This window comes from Meriones unguiculatus, chromosome 18, assembly GCF_030254825.1.
Source record: "Meriones unguiculatus strain TT.TT164.6M chromosome 18, Bangor_MerUng_6.1, whole genome shotgun sequence".
NCBI classification, from domain to species: Eukaryota; Metazoa; Chordata; class Mammalia; order Rodentia; family Muridae; genus Meriones; species Meriones unguiculatus.
The window spans coordinates 16,134,924-16,152,176 of NC_083365.1; the positions used below are offsets into that span (position 1 = coordinate 16,134,924).

The following is a 17,253-nucleotide window of genomic DNA, read 5'->3' on the forward strand; positions in this document are numbered from 1 at the left end:
GCAGTGTTTTCTTCTTTGAGTGTAGGGCACTCCTGAAAGAAATAGCCAGTGTAGGGCACCTTGTAGTCCATACCTCAGAGCCCCACCCCGCTCCTTCCACCCCTTCCCCATCCTTGCCCTCCCCTCACACACACACCTAGAAGGCTTTCAGCCAGGACAGCTCCACACCACATGACTCCCAGCCGGCTCTCCCACACTCTGTACTCTTCATCCACTCCACAACCCGGGCCACAGGGGCCTTGCTCTTCCTGAAGAGGACAAACTTCTTTGCCCGTCTCTTCTACTCACCGCGATTCTCAGCCCCTTCCTTAGCTCTTCCTTCAAATCCTCCCTAGCTAAACCAGGCATGGTGGTGCACACCTGTAATCCCAGCACTCTGGGAGGCACAGGCAGGCTGATCTCTGTGAGTTCGAGGCAAGCCTGGTCTACAAAGTGAGTCCAGGACACCCAAGGCTACACAAAGGAACCCTGTCTTGGAAAAAAGGAAAAAAAATCCTCCCTGGCTCAAGCAGCAGCTTCCCTATGATGGAACTTTTGTTACCTCACAGCATTTGGGTACACTCCATGGTCGCCTCTACACCTACTATTCAAGGCCCATCACTAACAACATGGACATTTCCCAAGAGCGGGGTTTCCTTTATTTGTTTACAGTTGTATCTCTGGTATCTATAGCAACGGCTCGCATACAGTAGGTGTTGGATAACTATCTCCCAGTCACTGTATCCAGGACTTAGTATATTAAATTTATGCAGTGCCTGGAAAGTCTATCTTCCTGTGAATCATACCTCATAAATCCAATGTTGTTCCTGGGAAAACACTGTGTGTTTCACCATTAACAAACAGGATTCTTGATAGCAACTGAAAGTTTCACCATCTATATCAATGGACTACAACCTTCAAGAAAGATTTTTATGTCCAATCTTTATTCTGGGTTACTTGGAATTGCATGGATTATTTTTTTAACCTTTATTTTTTATTATCAATTATTTCAATTTATATCCCGGTCATAGGCCCCTCCCTCTTCTCCTGCCAGTCCCACCTTCCCTCCTTTAAGATTTATTGATTATGTATACAATGTTCTGGCTGCATGTACACCTGCACACCAGAAGAGGGCACCAGATCTCATTATAGATGGTGTGAGCCACCATGTGGTTGCTGGGAATTTAACTCAGGACCTTTGGAAGAGCAGCCAGTGCTCTTAACCTCTAAGCCATCACTCCAGCATGCGTGGATTATTTTTAACAAGATGCAAAAGACATGCACCCAAAGAGTGTCCCGTACACCTGCTGTTCCCTGCTGGCCACTGCACCCTTCATCTGCCACAGTTGCTCCCTGGGCTTCAACCTGGGGCTTGCAGCAGCAGACACACTGCAGCTTTCTCCTCCCAGATCCTCCACAGTACATCACCTGCTTAGAGCACCATACCACAGATTCAGAATGTGTACCTTACCCCACTCCCAAAGAGGGAGGGATATGTGTGGAAGGAAGCCATGGTAATGTACCTGCATGCCTATAGCTGGGAGTGAGCTATAACAGAGCAGCCAGCTGTCCCCACCATCTTTAGAGGACACTTAAATCTTTTGTGGGCTCCAAAAACAGATCAAAGCTGAACACAGTAAGTCTGAAGTAAGCGACATCATGAGATAACAGGATGCAGGCATGCCTTGTTAACTCCCCAGCAGGAAATTTCTCCGGCAGGACCAGTCCTGATCTTTGATAGCTAAGCCTCACGGGAGGGTCACACCCATCAGTGTGGCCCTTAGTGTTCTCTCACACAACTAAGGACATTTGCCCATTCATGAAAGTGGAGGTCAGAAGTAAGTTTTCATGAGTCTGCTCTCTCCCTCCACCATATAGATCTGGGCACTGCAGGCTCGGCAGCCTTTTCCCCCTGAGCATCTCACTCCAGTGAGGGCTTTTCTCTCTGCCTCTATTCTGCTGAGTACTGTGTCCCATCCACTTTTCCATTTTTGTGTCTTGTGGCTTTGGGTTATTTATGTCTCTGGTTTATCAAAGACAGAACTTATGATTATGTTACTTATTTAAACTTACTGTTTTTAACTACTTTAAATTCATTTTCTTTGGGGGAAATAGTATTGCTTCTAGTGGTTGCTTTCACTGATAGTTCTGAATAGTTGGAATTTTCTGGAATTGATTCACATACTTTCTTATTTTTCACTCACTTATGATCCATTCTCTTGTTTTCCTATGTTACCAGATAATTTTTCCAATACTCTATTGGATTTCCTCTGTTAGCGATTACATTCTTCATTTCTGAACGTTCTTATTGCCTGTTCTTTAATCAGACACCTAGCATCTTATCAGCCTGAGGTCACAATGTCTTCTTTCTTCTCAGCATTGTTTGTCCCATTAATCCCTGCGTTCTCTCCACTTTGTTCTGTCTGCTTGGTTTGAGATGTTTTCTTCCAAAATCTGATCATGCTCTGATACCTCATCATAGTTCAGAGTGAGTCAGTAAGGCACCAAGTGTTGGAAATCACTTGTAACAGGAACGTGCTGCAAGTCATGGGGTCGTGTTGAAACACTCTCACAGCAGGGCTCACCAAGCTCCCTCCAGGGACATTCTGGCACTCTAGGTAAGGTGTGAGGTGACAGTGTGCTGGAGCCAACCTGAGCACCTGAAACTAAAAACTTCACCATTTAGAAGCAAAATATCCTATAATCTTCTAGTTACCACATCTATTTCCTGCCTTGTCTTTCTCAGTAGTCCATATGCTTAAATCCAGATAGTTTCTGGTTATTCTCCAGGGACCAGTAGTACACTGAATATGGGATGCTCTGAGGTAAGGCAGAGCTTCGAGGGTCTAACTAGTACTCAAGTAAGAATATTCCCCACCCCACCCCACCCCACCCCATCACTCCACTCTGCTTCCTTCCCTGAGACTGTGGGGTGAGTCAGCTTGCTTTTATCCATGAGTCTTTGGTGACACTTAGCTTTGACCTTTCTTCATTCTGCTAAGTCATGGACCGTGCTCCCATCCACTTTCCATCTTTGTGTTTTGTGGTTTCAGGTTTATCTAAGACAGAACTTGTATTTAGGTTTCCTAATTTTCCCTGATTCAGAGAAGATTTAGTGCAGGATGGATGGAAAAAGAAAAAGTAGATGTGCCTTTCTTCTGACCTCTTGAAATCAGGAAAGTTAGTGCTTCCCTTTTCCAGAAGGATTTTACTGCACTGCCGGGCTTGCTGTTTCCTACCACTGCTACTCATAACTTCTGCTCTCTAGATTCTAGGTGTCAGTAGGCATTTTGTCTTACTAGCTTCCAGCCAGAAAATTCTATGAACCAATTAATAATCTCCATATCTACATTCAGGGAGCAGCTAAGCAGGGCATATTCAATGTAAAATAACTGGAAAGGCTTCAGACACAAATCCCTGAGGACCCTAGTCCCCTGGTTATGGCTGTCCCTGTCCCCAGCCCTGCAGTCCTCCGGTATGCTCTGCCCCAGGAGATGGGCCTCTCCCCACTCACGGCTACTCCTTGTCATTTCCATCCATGTTATCCTATTATTCTCTTATTGCTAGACTTCAACAGCACTGCCCTAAAGATGCTCCTGACGCTGCGTGGCTTCCAGCTTCAACAACAAGCTCATTCTAGACCATTCTCTGGACTCAGCAACTCTATAAATTCCCCTTTATTAAGCTCACTTCAGTCCTAGTCTGTGTACCAAGTTTCTCACCAGAGCACTAATTGAAAAACAAATAAAATAAAGGATTTTTAACTATCTTCTATCTACAGAATATTGACTCTTGTACTCTGATACGGTAAGAGCCACGTGTGTAGTTGACTGAGAAAATTATGCCATTTCTTTTCAATCCAAACTCTTGTCTCACTTCAGCAAGAGAACAAAACGGCAACAAAACCTCTTTTTATAATAATGCTCTCCTAGAAAATGTAAATGCAAGTATTGCCCAGACAACTTAGACCATCAGGATGTCAGGGCACACATGCTGTTCTTCCCTCCATGATAAAGGCACTGGGCTCAGATAGTACTGATAAAAATATACACATCTGCTTTTTTTAATTGAGAAAATAGAGATAACCAAATTTAATAGTAAAAGCTCAAGTGTTTATTTTTTTCTTTTCCATTAGACATTTATATCAAGGATCAGAAATATAAAGGAAAAGAATAATAAGCTTCACCAATCTTCCCATTTAAAAATTTTTTAAAAAGTGAAGTCCTTGACTTCAGCCCTCCCTCTTCTGTTTGCACTAACAAACTTTTCTATCCAATGAACTTCCACCTTTCCTATCCCCCCAACCCCACAGAACAGTAGCCTAGTCCTGGTATGTGACATGGAAACTTCCCAGGCCTTACTTTGTGGTCCTCTTGGTAGCAACTGACAAGACTGCCACTCTGTAATGGGAGTTTTGGTTTTTAAAAACTCAGTTATGTTATGTAATTATGTTTTTGTTTTAATTCCAACTGTGGGATTTTAGTTTGGGCTTTAGTTTGTCCACAGTTGAAAACTGCCTTGAGAGGGGTGGGGTGTGGTCTAAGGCTCCGACAATATAAATATGAGAGCCCAGAAAGAGAAAGTGTGGCAGTTTGGAGAGACCAGAGATGGACAGATGGTGTGGCAGCGTGGAGGAGACACACCGTGAGAAACATTTTAACACAGCAGCTTAGGGGAGACTGCTTGCTGCATCGGCTATTGACGGAGATTGGTATAACCCCAAAGAACCCATCGACCATATCAGTTGGGAAAAGTAAAGGGGTCTGCACCTCCTCTCCCCACTAACCTTCTCTCTCCTACCTAGGGTTGGGGTGGAAGTTGGAAGGGGAGGCTTTAAGGAACCCCAAATAAAATAGTTTAAAAATGAGCACCACACCACTCACTTCATGAAGGATTGTCGTCCTTGTCTTTGCCGTTCCTCCTTTCTGCACGTCCTACCTCGTGGATTCTTTGTTCTCTCCATCAGACAGCAACTTAGCATGTGCCTCACCTGCTCTTGTTCCCTAGCACTGTCTCCCAGGCTTCTCTACCTTTCTAACTATAATGCCTGACTTCTCCACTCCAGAAACTTCAAAGATCACTAAAAGATGGACACTGCAGTCCAGGCCTATATGCCAGCAGAAGGATTCTGAGTTTGGGAACATCCTGGGATATATATATAGCCCTGTCTAAGAAACTAGAATTAAGTATATAATTGATGGTCTTCAAAAGGAACCTGACAGTCGTAGGCATCGTTTCACAACTGGAGACTAACAAGTTCTGTATGCCTAGGTTCCTCACACTCAACACTTAGCTTTACCTCAGGCCACAGGGCCATTTGGATCCCTACTCCAAAGTACCACTCACAGCCAGAAACTTGAAAAAAATCCTTGACTCTTTGCTGTTCCTCTATCCTCACCCCAATCAATGCTCTACTGATTCTGTCCAAGATGAACCTTAAGCTCAGTAACTAATTCCTTCCATTCTCATCCCTACTGCAAACCACATCACCTCGTTATTGCTAATATTGTTACTTTCAACTTAACTATATAGCCATGGTGATCTTTCTAAAGTACAGCTGACGTATTAACCCCTTCCTAAAATTAAGCCCGGCGATTGCCTCCCACTACTGTCTGAATGAAGCCCAAATTACTCGACGTCTTAGCATCTGGTCTCTAATGTGACCGTTACTATAGGTTCCAGCCATAATGAGCATCTTTTTGTTTCTCAAAAAAATCCATGAATTTTTACTCTCAGATATTTTTACCATTGTGTAACATGATTATCAAATGTTATCAATACCATCATCAGATTCCCTACTTTTTTTTTTTTTTTTTTTTCAAAAAATACACAGTACTATAGGCTGGACATATGGCACACACTTTTAATTCCAGCATTTGGGAGGTGGAGCCAGGTGGATCTCTGTGAGTTCAAGGCCAGGCTAGTCGACATAGCAAACTCCAGAGCAACCAGGGATACATAGAGAAACCCTGTCTTTAAAAAAAAGAAGAAAAGAAAAGAAAAGAGAAGAGAAGAGAAGAGAAGAGAAGAGAAGAGAAGAGAAGAAAAGAAAAGAAAAGAAAAGAAAAGAAAAGAAAAGAAAAGAAAAGAAAAGAAAAGAAAAATGGTAGAACTTTACTTCACCCACAGATCTATAGTCTGAACAGTCCAAAGTTAAGGGGCTCCATCTTGCAAAGGTCCTGGCTAACATCTATAAGTCTTTAAGTCCTTAGTGTCTCAGCTTAGATGTTTTCTCTGAATCTAAGTCAGACCTACCCCTCTATCATACTTCTTATCCACTAATTCACGTTCACTTCTTTATCTGTACCTATTAAAACGTTCAGCATAGTGAAGTAAGATCACATCTATTTACTGTGTCTGTGCTACAATGTTTCCCAGCACAAAGTTGTCAATCAACAATAATGGTTAAATGTGATTCAGATAGGAAATGTCCCCCCCCACCAAAGACTTGTGTGTTGAAGGCCTCGTCCCCAGCTGGTGCCACTTTAGAGAAATGACTGACTCATAAGGGGACCAGATCAATAGACTAATATATTGATTAATTGGTATTGAATGTATTGAATGACCTATTAGGGGGCTAGTGCCTGGTAGAAAAAGTGAGTCACTAGGAGCATAAAACTGAAGACTCTATTTATCACCAGTCTCTCTCTCTCCTCTCTCTCTTTCTATCAACTCCCTCCCATTCCTCCCTCCCGCCTTGTCTAGCATGAACAGTTTTATTTCATCCTGAGATTGTGCCCCATGTTCTGCCAGACACAGATCTTCACCAAAGTAGCCATCTAGCTGTGGACTGAATCATTATAAATGAGCCAAGGTGAGTCCTTTCTCCCTTAGCTGTTGGTCTTGGGTATTTTGTTATAACAACAGACAGACTCAAATAAATGATTACTAACTATTAGATTAAAGGTTGTGCCAGAAAAGGCATAGTTCACATATAAATTTTTCTTTCTCTTCTCCAAGGGAAAACAATAACAAATAATACTATAGTGAGCAAGCTGAATTTCCTAAGAAAAAAACCTGTTTATAGAAAGGGAAGTCTAAATCTTTGTTTTTTCCTTCGTGTCTCCATTTCCCATATATAAAATATTCACTATAAAAATTTAAAAACTTTTTACAAACTAAAAATATGGACAGCTATCTCTTGATCTGCCTGATCCTTAGTTTGTTCCCAAACCATCTGAGAACTCAGTTTACATACATGTTCTCGACAGGCGTGGTGGCACACACTTTTAATCCCAGTACTCAGGGAGGCAGAGGCAGGCGGATCACTTTGAGTTTGAGGCCAGCCTGGTCTACAAAAGAGTCCTAGACAATGAAGGCTACATAGAGAAACCCTGTCTCAAAATAAAAAAAAGCAACAGGGCTGGAGAGATGGCTCAGAGGTTAAGAGTATTGCTTGCTCTTCTAGAGGACCTGAGTTCAATTCCCTGCAACCACATGGTGGCTCACAACCATCTATAATGTGATCTGGTGCCCTCTTCTGGCATGTAGGTGTACATGCTGACAGAACATTGTATACATAATAAATAAATAAATCTTAAAAATAAAAAAGGAGTTGTTCTCAACATCTGGGTCATCTGGGTGTATCAGATATCTAGCAATTCAGATATTTACATTATGATTCGTAACAATAGCAAAATTACAGTTATGAAGGAACAAAAAACATTTTATGGTTGGGGTCACCACAACATGAGGAACTATATTAAAGGGTCACAGTATTAGGAAAGTTGAGAACCACTGGTTTTAAAAGAACCTACAATAACATTTCACTAGGACCAGAACACTCAAGTACTAATTAAGTCTTAAGCACAAAGCATACCTGCTTAGAACTGTAAAACCAGAGATTATGCAAATTTTCAAATGACTTCAGATAGAATTCATGCTTCCTTAAAGTATGCACTTCCTCTTTGAATGGAATATGTTTGAAATTTATTTCAGGGACTAACGTACTGATACTTGGGTATTAACAGACATGCATTTGGGTCCTTTCTTGCCTATTCTCTATGCCTTCTGCCCACTGCCTGTCATTACTTAAGGTTTTAGGTGAAAAAAACAGGCCCAACCATGAAGCCTAAAATGCCTTGCTCTGAATGTATCTTGTTAATAAGGAGATCTTTTTAAAATCAGGTCCTCTACTCAATCTCCATATATAATCCAAGAGCATACAATCATACAGACTGGCTGGCTGGAGGGATGGACCTCAGAAAGAACATGTCTAGATTGCAAATTTGCCCACAGATGTTGGCTTTTCCTTTCTAATTAAGACAGTTTTTCAGTGTCAAGGGATACAGCCTGACTGTGCAATGCAGATGCTGTTGTGAAGGTTTTATGAGGTTAGTGTCTTGGGTACTTACCTTGGATAGACTCATTCCCAGCACTGTGAGAGTCACTAACCCAGCACAGCAGACCAGAGCACTGGAGCTGGAGAGGCCCGAACTTGGTGGTATATTTCCATCGACCAGGCAGTTCATTCCAGTCAGCTTTTTAAGACCAAAGTGTTCCTAAGAATGTAAAGAAAACAAAGCAATAATCATTTCAGTATTGAATTCAAGAAGCAGTAGAAACCTCTATCATGCCACAGAGGGGGAAAAGGTCTATCAACAGACAGCAAACTACTGTAGAATTAGAATAATTCAAGGCGGTGGCAGTTACACATGCCCTTGCCTTCAGGGTGAGGCAATTTGAAGAGGAATTTTTGTTTTCTTCTACAAAAAGCTACTGATTCACTTCTTAAATTGCCTTGAATGATTTTTCTTTGAATATCAACTGATTTGTATGAGTATAGAGAAACTATAAAGCAATTACAATTCAAGTCGCCCAGCAAGGCAAGAAATCGCTAATCACCAGTGAGTAGGTTGAGCCTTGGCCTGCCAGCATCTGGGATAAAGTCTAACTCAACAGTAGCTGTTTCTCTGGGATCTTGCCTCAGGAGGCTCTCTGAACAAAAAGAGCTCCAACTCTGTCTACATTTTTTTTAGGAAGAAAAAACTAAGCACTAGGAGGTCAAGAGACTTTCCCAAGATCAGACAAAGGATGCTGGGAGTGATAACCAAGATTCTTGAGTCTCCATTGACTTCTCCACTGCTGTGCAAACTGGGTGGGGCAAGCAGCATCACTATGATCAAATGTCTGCCTGCTAAATGAGGAAATTTAGTTTTTATTGGAGTTATTGATACAATTTAGCCATCTTGGTAGCTTTAAAGACAGCCAGATTAGAATTTAGGTGTAAATGATACTGAAGGCCCCTAAAGAGCTAGGTAGTTTTCTACAACAGAAAAACCCAATTAAACCAGACTCTGAATTAAAGGTAGAAATCTCTAATGTACTTGAACTGATGTGTAAGACCAGGATTTGGGGGTGATATAATATTATAATCTTCATTATTTAGGATTAAAATTAAACCTTGCACTCCTTCCTCCTCAAGAAAAAAGAATGATCTTCTTCAGAAATTTCTCAAATAATTCAAGACCAAAGTATGAGAAACTATTATATTACCTAATTATGCATTTCATCATACATATTCTTTTAGGGAGAAATTTCAATAAGCAAGTTAGACTAGCCAGAGAAACAACAAAACGCTGCAAATAAAGACTGTTTTTGTCCTTAATTTTTTGTCCTTTTTTTCTTCCTTGGCAAAACCCATGTGCCACAAAAGAAAAGATTCATTTGGATGCGCCTCCTGATTCCAAGTCATCCAAAATTCTCCTTCCAGAAACACAAACAAATTATACACTGAAGACGTGCTGCTGCCAATGCCCCTCCGTACGGAACATCAGGCAGCCTGCTCAAAAGCAACAGTCCTCGGGGATGCTATATATTTAACCATAAACTGACCCACAGACTAACTCGAATGTGATTCATACTTACAAACTTAGCACGCAATGTTTAAGTTCAAAAGAAACAGCAGGCTGAAAAACACAAACGTGTTGTGCCAAATACTATAATAGCTCTATCCCAAAAGGATAACATGTTCAATTTCACATAAACAGATTATCCCTTGGAACTTTCTAGTATTTTAATTTGAAGGTTTCTGGACTGGCTAACACTGAAATTACTTTTCTGCCAAAAGTTCATTATACAAACCTGTGTTTTTGCACATAAGTTGCCAAACCAAAGAGGAAGGCTTTAAGCCCCTAAAAGGATCTAAAACAATTCAAGAAAATATATACTTCAAACATAGATAGATAGATAGATAGATAGATAGATAGATAGATAGATAGATAGATAGACATCATTTTACTTTACCATATGGTACAAAAAGGCATGTTATTGCAATGAAGGTCAAATTGCATTTGCCTGACCAATGCTTCCAAATACTCTAATTCCCACTACTGTGGATGACAATCCAGATGATTTGAAGATTTAAAACAGGCCAATAACTTTTCCCAGAAGTTTTTGCCATGTGTCTGGAAAAGGGTGCATTCTCAAGAAATGAATGCTGTACTCCTAGGCCAGACCTCCATGACAGCTTGCCCAGGACTACATATCCCAAGTTACCCTGACTGGCTTCTGGAGACCATGTCACTGAGTCCTACGCTGCCCGTGGCTTTTCAGAGAGGACCTCCAGTCCACTTGGATCACAAGCTCTCAAAAAAATAAAAACAGAAAAGCATGTTTACTAATTTTTTTAGTTACTTTTTTTAATTTTTTTATATTAATCACAGGTTATTTACTTTGTATCCCAGCCGTAGCCCCTCCCTTATTCCCTCCCAACCCCACCCTCCCTCCCTCATCTTCTCCCTGCCCCTTTCCAAGTCCACTAACAGGGGAGGATCTCCTCCCCCTCCATCTGACCCTAGCTTTTCAAGTCTCCTCAGGACTGGCCTCAATGTCCTCTTCTGTGGCCTAGCCAGGCTGCTCTTCCCTCATGGGAGGGGAGTGGAAGAGCTCACCATTGAGCTCATGTCAGAAATAGTCCCTGTTCCCCTTATTAGAGAACCCATTTGGACACTGAGCTACCATGGGCTATATCCAAGCAGGGGTTATGTTTACTAATTTTGTTTCAACTCACAAAGACACGCACACAAAAATCTTTTCTAAAAAGCCTTTATCTATGATATGTTACAAGACTCACTACAACTAAAATAATTATTGAGTGAAAGTTAATTTAAAAATAAAGTTAAGGGGCTGCAGAGATGGCTGTAAGAATAAGCATGTGTTATTCTTACAGAGGAGTACCTGGGTTCAATTCCCAGCACTACCTGGTGTCACAACAATCTGTAACTCCAGTTCCAGAGGACCTGACACCCTCTTTCGGCCTCTGTGGGCACCAGGCAAGCATGTGGTACATAGACACACATGCAGACAAAGCCCACACAGATTCAAAATAAAAATAATAGACTATTTTTTTTAATTATTAGAAAATAAAATTAAGAGCACAAAAAGAAATATAAGAGTGGTTCTAAAAACAGCAAGTATTGGTTTTCTATGTGTGCTTCATACATTCTTAACTATGAAAGAAAGTAGAAATAGTCCATTGTCCTATTCTAGCACACAACACTGAAGTTTTTAAACTGAGGTTAAGTCAATGTTTCCAGAAATGCCTTTCACCATAGCCCCCTTAGTCTCACCTAGACAAACAGTAACAATGCCGTTCTCAAATGCCTCAAGGTTCCAGCAATGTGACAGCCTTGCAACCAACTCTTCACGCACTGTTTTACAGAGAAAGCCAAGATCTAACTCAAAATAACAAAGCTGGAGCAAGCCCATGTGTAAACCCACGGCTGCTCAACTCCAAGTCCCATTTCAGTACACTCCTGTACAGCCCAAAATAGAAGGTAAATACTAGGGCAATCTGTCCTCAAGGCATATTTCATGAAAGGCCATGAGTGCCCCTGTAAACACTACCCAGAAACAATAACATCTTCCCCACCCTCTGAAACAGAAGTTTCAATACAAAAGTGCATCAATACTTTGATGCATGTTTTTGGAGACCAAAAACATGATAGAATAAATCTGAAATAATATGAATATAATCTCAGTGGCTAGTAGGTGTTGCTTTACCTGGATTCCCTTAAATCCACATAGGAAGTAGTTGTGCCACAGAGGTTTGGTTTTGTCAATACAGATGTTATTAGCACTAGTGCTGAAGTCTCTGAAAAACACAAGACACATTAATTTAAGTCTGTATGCCTTAAGAGAAGAAAAAATCAATGGCTGACTGCTGCCCTCTTGTGACAAGACAATGAGCCTCTTTCCTGCTCATTTCCAAGGCACCTCACAGCCTTCAGCAAAAGACAAGCCTCCAGCTACTAAAGGTGAAGAGGAAGTTGCAGTAGCCTTAAGGACTAATCTACCTCTAACTGATCCTTTTTATTTCCAGAAACAGATAGGAAACTGCATACTTTAGCATATCTACATCCATTTTCTCTTTCATGTTAGTCCTTATTAGCTAGTGTAAACCACATAGATGCTCTATCCTTTGGGGCTGCTACTCTGCAGATCCTCAGTTGAAACAGAAGTACTCAAAGCTTTTCCCCACATTCTCTGATACCCACCTAATCTGACCACCAGCATGATTCTAAGGAAAAGAAATAACAAACAAAATTTATTTTAAAGAGCCATACCCATTGCGAAAAAAAGGTAAGACCTCATGAGTCTACTCTGATTTAAATTTATAAGTAAATAAACAGCTAAATGAAGAAAAGGGGAAATTATTTTTCATTAAAAAATGCCAGGCTCAAAGAGATTGGGTCAGTGGGTGAGACACTTGTGTAATCTTAACATCCTGGTCCTGAGAGTCCACATAAGAAAAACATAATTGACTTTACAGAGTTGTCCTCTGACTTCCACAAATGTGCTATAGAATGCATGCCACAAATGTACATCACACATACACACTAATAATGAGGAAAGGACAATGCCAATTAATCAATATCAAAGAAATAATGGAAATTTAAAAATATTGCATGTAAATAAGGACATTTAAAAATATTCCATGATAATGATTTTATCAATGGACAGTTAGTGAGAATTTGATGAAAACAACATATTTGTATAGACTCTAAGTATTACCTCATTACCACCAGCAGATACTTATTAATATCTGAATAATTAGTGCCAGATACTATTAATATTAAGAAAATAGTGACTTAATGTTAGTGAGTTTCTGGTTTGTCAGGTTGGTCTGCTTCTCTGAACTATTCAGAAAAGCCTAACTCTCCTTGCCTCCTATCTCTGCTCTACAGATGCCTTCCCTAACACTTTGGGCTTCCCTCTTCCTTCATTTCTATTTACTGGAATAGTTTAAGAAGCATCTGTGTTGGCTCTTTAAAGGTCTGGGATAGTTCAATAGAAAACTTGTAGGCCTGAACTGTTTGTAATATAATATTCTATTAATTCCTTGAGAATTCCATACAATGTATTCTGATCATATTCATCTCCCCACAGATCTCCCTAACTCCTCCCAGATCCACCCTCACCTCCCTAATCTCACACAATTTTGTGTCCTCTTTTAACAACCCACTAATTCCAGTTTGTGCTTCCCATGCATTCATTGGTATGGAGCCATCCATGGAGCACAGTCAACCTACCAAGAGCCACATCCTTAAAGAACATTTACTCTCCCTTCCCCCCAGAAACTCTCAGATGTCCATAGCGCCCCAGTTGGGGGTGGGGGGAGGCTCATCCCCTCTCCAACCCATGCTAGATTGTTAACTGACTTCACCTTAAGCAGGCAATCGCACCTACATGTGTGCTCTTGTAAGCAGCCCTGTAACATCCAGAAAATACTGTTTCAGTCCAGTCTCCCCAAGAACGTCCTGCCCTCTCTGCAATGGTCTCTGAGCCCTTGGTAGGGGAGGATGATGTATAAATGCCCCATTTGTAGCTAAATATTTTACTAGCACTTATTTTCTGCACTTTAATCTGCTGTGAGTTTCTGTATTATCTATAGTCCACTGTGGTTACCCCTATAACATTTTTGCCACTATTGCACCCACGGGCATATCTTTCCACACCAGTAGTTTACAGGGTTCACAGCTGGTTAAGACTGTTCATGACTATTTTTCCCTAGCACCCTACTATCTCCTACTACTATGAAAGTTAGCCAACAGGAAGGAAGCTTCCTGTCAGAACCAATGTTATTTCTTTATGTCTTGTGAGTATAAGTAGGTCGTGTCCTTAGCAATAGGCCTTACGAGAGCCTGGACATTTTAAACTGAAAATGTTTTTGTTTAGTTGAGGTTTTTCTGGGTTTTGTTGTTGTTTTGTTTTTAGTTGTTCCTTGGGTCTCATTGATTGTTTATCAGTCTCTGCAAACTGTTAATCTCATCTTGGTTTAATCTGGGTAGATCATATGCATCTAGAAAGTCACTCATTTCTTTCAGAATTTCCAGTATCATAGAATATAAGAGCTCTAAAGTATGTCACAATTTCCTGAATTTCACAGGTATCTATTGCACTATCTCCCTTTTCATCTCTTTATTAATTTGGGCCTTCGCTCTCTCTCTTTTTTTTTTTTTTTTTGGCTAGTTTGGTTAAGAGTTTATTGATCTTGTCCATATTTTCAAAGAATTGGCTCTTTGTTTCATTAATTCATTGTATTTTTAATTTTTTATTTCATTAACTTCTTCCTTGATCATAATTATTTTTTTCAATCTACTGATTTTTGACTGGGTTTGTTCTTGTTCCTCAAGGCCTTGAGGTGAATTATTAAGTTAATTATTTGAGATCTGACCCTTGTATACTTAATTATTGTGTACGTGTGTGTATGTGTGTGTGTTTGTCCACATGCCATAGCATGTGTGGAGTCAAAAGACAGCTTGTGGGAGTCAGTTCTCACTCTCCAAAATGTGTTTTCCAGAGAGTGACCTCAGGTTGTCAGATTTAAAAGCACATCCTTTTCCCCACTAAACCATCCCACTGGCCCGTCTGTGATTTTAGTATCTGTACTTACAGCTTTAGACTTTCCTTTCAGGACTGTCAAGTATCTCTCAGCTGCATTAACTAAAATCTGAGTGTACTATGCTAGTTTATCAGCTGTAGAGCAGTGCTATCCATCACCTGCAGTTGCTCTCCCAGTCAGTACTCCACTCAGAAAAACACAGAAAGCTCTGAGGCTGAGGAATTATTTTCTAAACTACACACTCATATCTCCCATATCCAAGTCCCACTTCAACATTGAAAATACTTCAGCTGAAAGAATATAGCTGCAAAACAAAACAAAAACAGCAAGATAACACCAAATGCATAAATCCCAGTGCAGTAGCATAAGAAACACACACAGAGAACAAGATAATGCCTCCAAAAAAATAATCTTACAATGCTGTTATCTGGCGTGAGGAAGGTGATAAGTGTCGGCAGTTTTGAGAAAAGTGAACACTTCTTATTTTTTTTTAATATTGTTTTGGGTTTGTTTTTTTTTTTAATATTAGTTACAGTTTGTTAACTTTGTATCCCTGCTGTATCCCGCTCCCTCTTCCCCTCCCAATCTCACCCTCCCTCCCTCATCTCTTCCCTGCCCCTTTCCAAGTCCACTAATAGGGGAGAACCTCCTCCCCTTTCATCTGATACTGGTTGATCAGGTATCTTCAGGACTGGCTGCAATGTCCTCCTCTGTGGACTAGAGGGGCTGCTCCTCTCTCAGGGGAGGGGGAGAGGAGGTCAAAGAGCCTGCCATTGAGTTCATGTCAGAAACACTTCCTGTTCCCCTTATTAGGGTACCCACTTGGATACTGAGCTACCAAGGGCTACATCTGAGCAGAGGTTCTAGGTTACATCCATACATGGTCCTTGTTTGGAGAAATGAAATAGGCTCATAAAAGACCCCTGTGCCCAGATATATTTGGTCCTTGTGGAGCTCCTGTCCTCTCCAGGTCATATTAACTCCCCCCGCCTTTTTTTAATGATTCCCTGCACTCTGCTGGAAGGTTTGGTTATGAGTCTTAATATCTGCTTTGAAGTGAACACTTCTTTATTATTGGTAGAAATGTAATTTGGCTCAGCCATTATGGAAAACAGTGTGGAGTTTCTTCAAAGAATTAAAAACAGAACTAGCATACGGTCCGGGAATCCTTCTGCTTAGAATATACACCTAAAGGAAATGAAGTTAGTATCTCAGAGAAACATCTGCCATCTCCCATGTTCACTGTCAGGTTACTCAGAGTAACCAAGATATAGAAACAGAATGACTATATAAAATGTGGCAACTATATCTTCTTCTGTAATTTGCAAATCATATATATAATATAATCATGTGATTTAATAACAGAAATGCAGTGTAAAAATGTATCATTAGCCAATGTTGTCACTGTGTGAACAATGTAGAGTACAAAGTACTTACACAGACAGAGACAGCACAACCTGCTAAACACATCCGTATTTGGAATATTCACCATTACCAACACACACAGCATGCTCTTATGCTGTAGTGGTTTGAATGAAAATGAGCCCACAGTTTTATATATTTGCATGCTTGGTCCCCAGTGGATGAGCTGTTGGGAAGGATTAGGAGGTGTGGCCTTGTTGGAGAACCTGTGGCCTTGGAGGAGGTGGGTCACTAGGAGTGGCTGTGAGGTTTCAAAAGCCCATGTCAGGTGTTTCCCCACACCCTCCATCTGCTGCCTGTGAATGAGGAGGTTAAGTTCTCAGCTACTTCTCCAGCACCACACCTGCTTGCATGCCCCCACTCTCCCTGCATTTTTTAGTTTAACCCTTTGAAACTGTAAACAAACTCTCAATTAAATGCTTTCTTTTATACGAGTTGCCTTGGTCACAGCGTCTCTTCATAGCAATACAACAGTGACTAAGACAGTACTGAACCCTGTAGCTGCTTTAACAGTGATAGTGTATGTATATGTAAACCTAGCCAAACAAAAGAAGTTCAGTGAACAGACTGTAAGTGTAAACGATTGAAACAGCACACTGATACAGGTTACATAAAGAGAGTATGCAGGACAAGAAAATTGTAGGTGAGTGAATGAACACGGATGCTAAGGGCATTACTACACATGACTCTAGATTTTATAAACGTGTACATAAATGACATCAAATTTATCTCAAAAGTTCTTCATCAAACTAACACTGACCTACTATAACTTCTTTGGTTTATGAACATTTTAATTTTTGAAACTTTTGACTCTTGTGTAGTAAGTAATTCTTGGTTTAAAATGCAAATACTACAAGCTGCAGGAGTTTTATAACCCCATATATTCTCATGGAGCAAATCATTCCTACATATGAGGCATCATTGGCCAAAATACTGTTACATGATATCAGGCAGTACCTTTACCTAAAGGTTATGCAGAAAAAGCAAAGCTGGTTCTGCATTGGAAA

At 40.6% G+C, this 17,253-nt stretch overlaps 1 protein-coding gene across 5 annotated transcripts in view; it reads right to left on the reverse strand.

The window, feature by feature from the left end:
* Positions 1-17,253, reverse strand: part of Galk2 (galactokinase 2) — a 123,919-nt gene that overhangs the window by 85,907 nt on the left and 20,759 nt on the right. For all 5 annotated transcript variants that reach the window (XM_060372082.1, XM_060372081.1, XM_021655941.2 and 2 more), the window contains exons 4-5: positions 11,983-12,073; positions 8,334-8,480 (exon numbers count right to left, since the gene is read on the reverse strand). In XM_060372082.1, the coding sequence (XP_060228065.1) occupies positions 8,334-8,480; positions 11,983-12,073 (238 nt within the window). The remainder of the gene's footprint in view (positions 1-8,333; positions 8,481-11,982; positions 12,074-17,253) is intronic.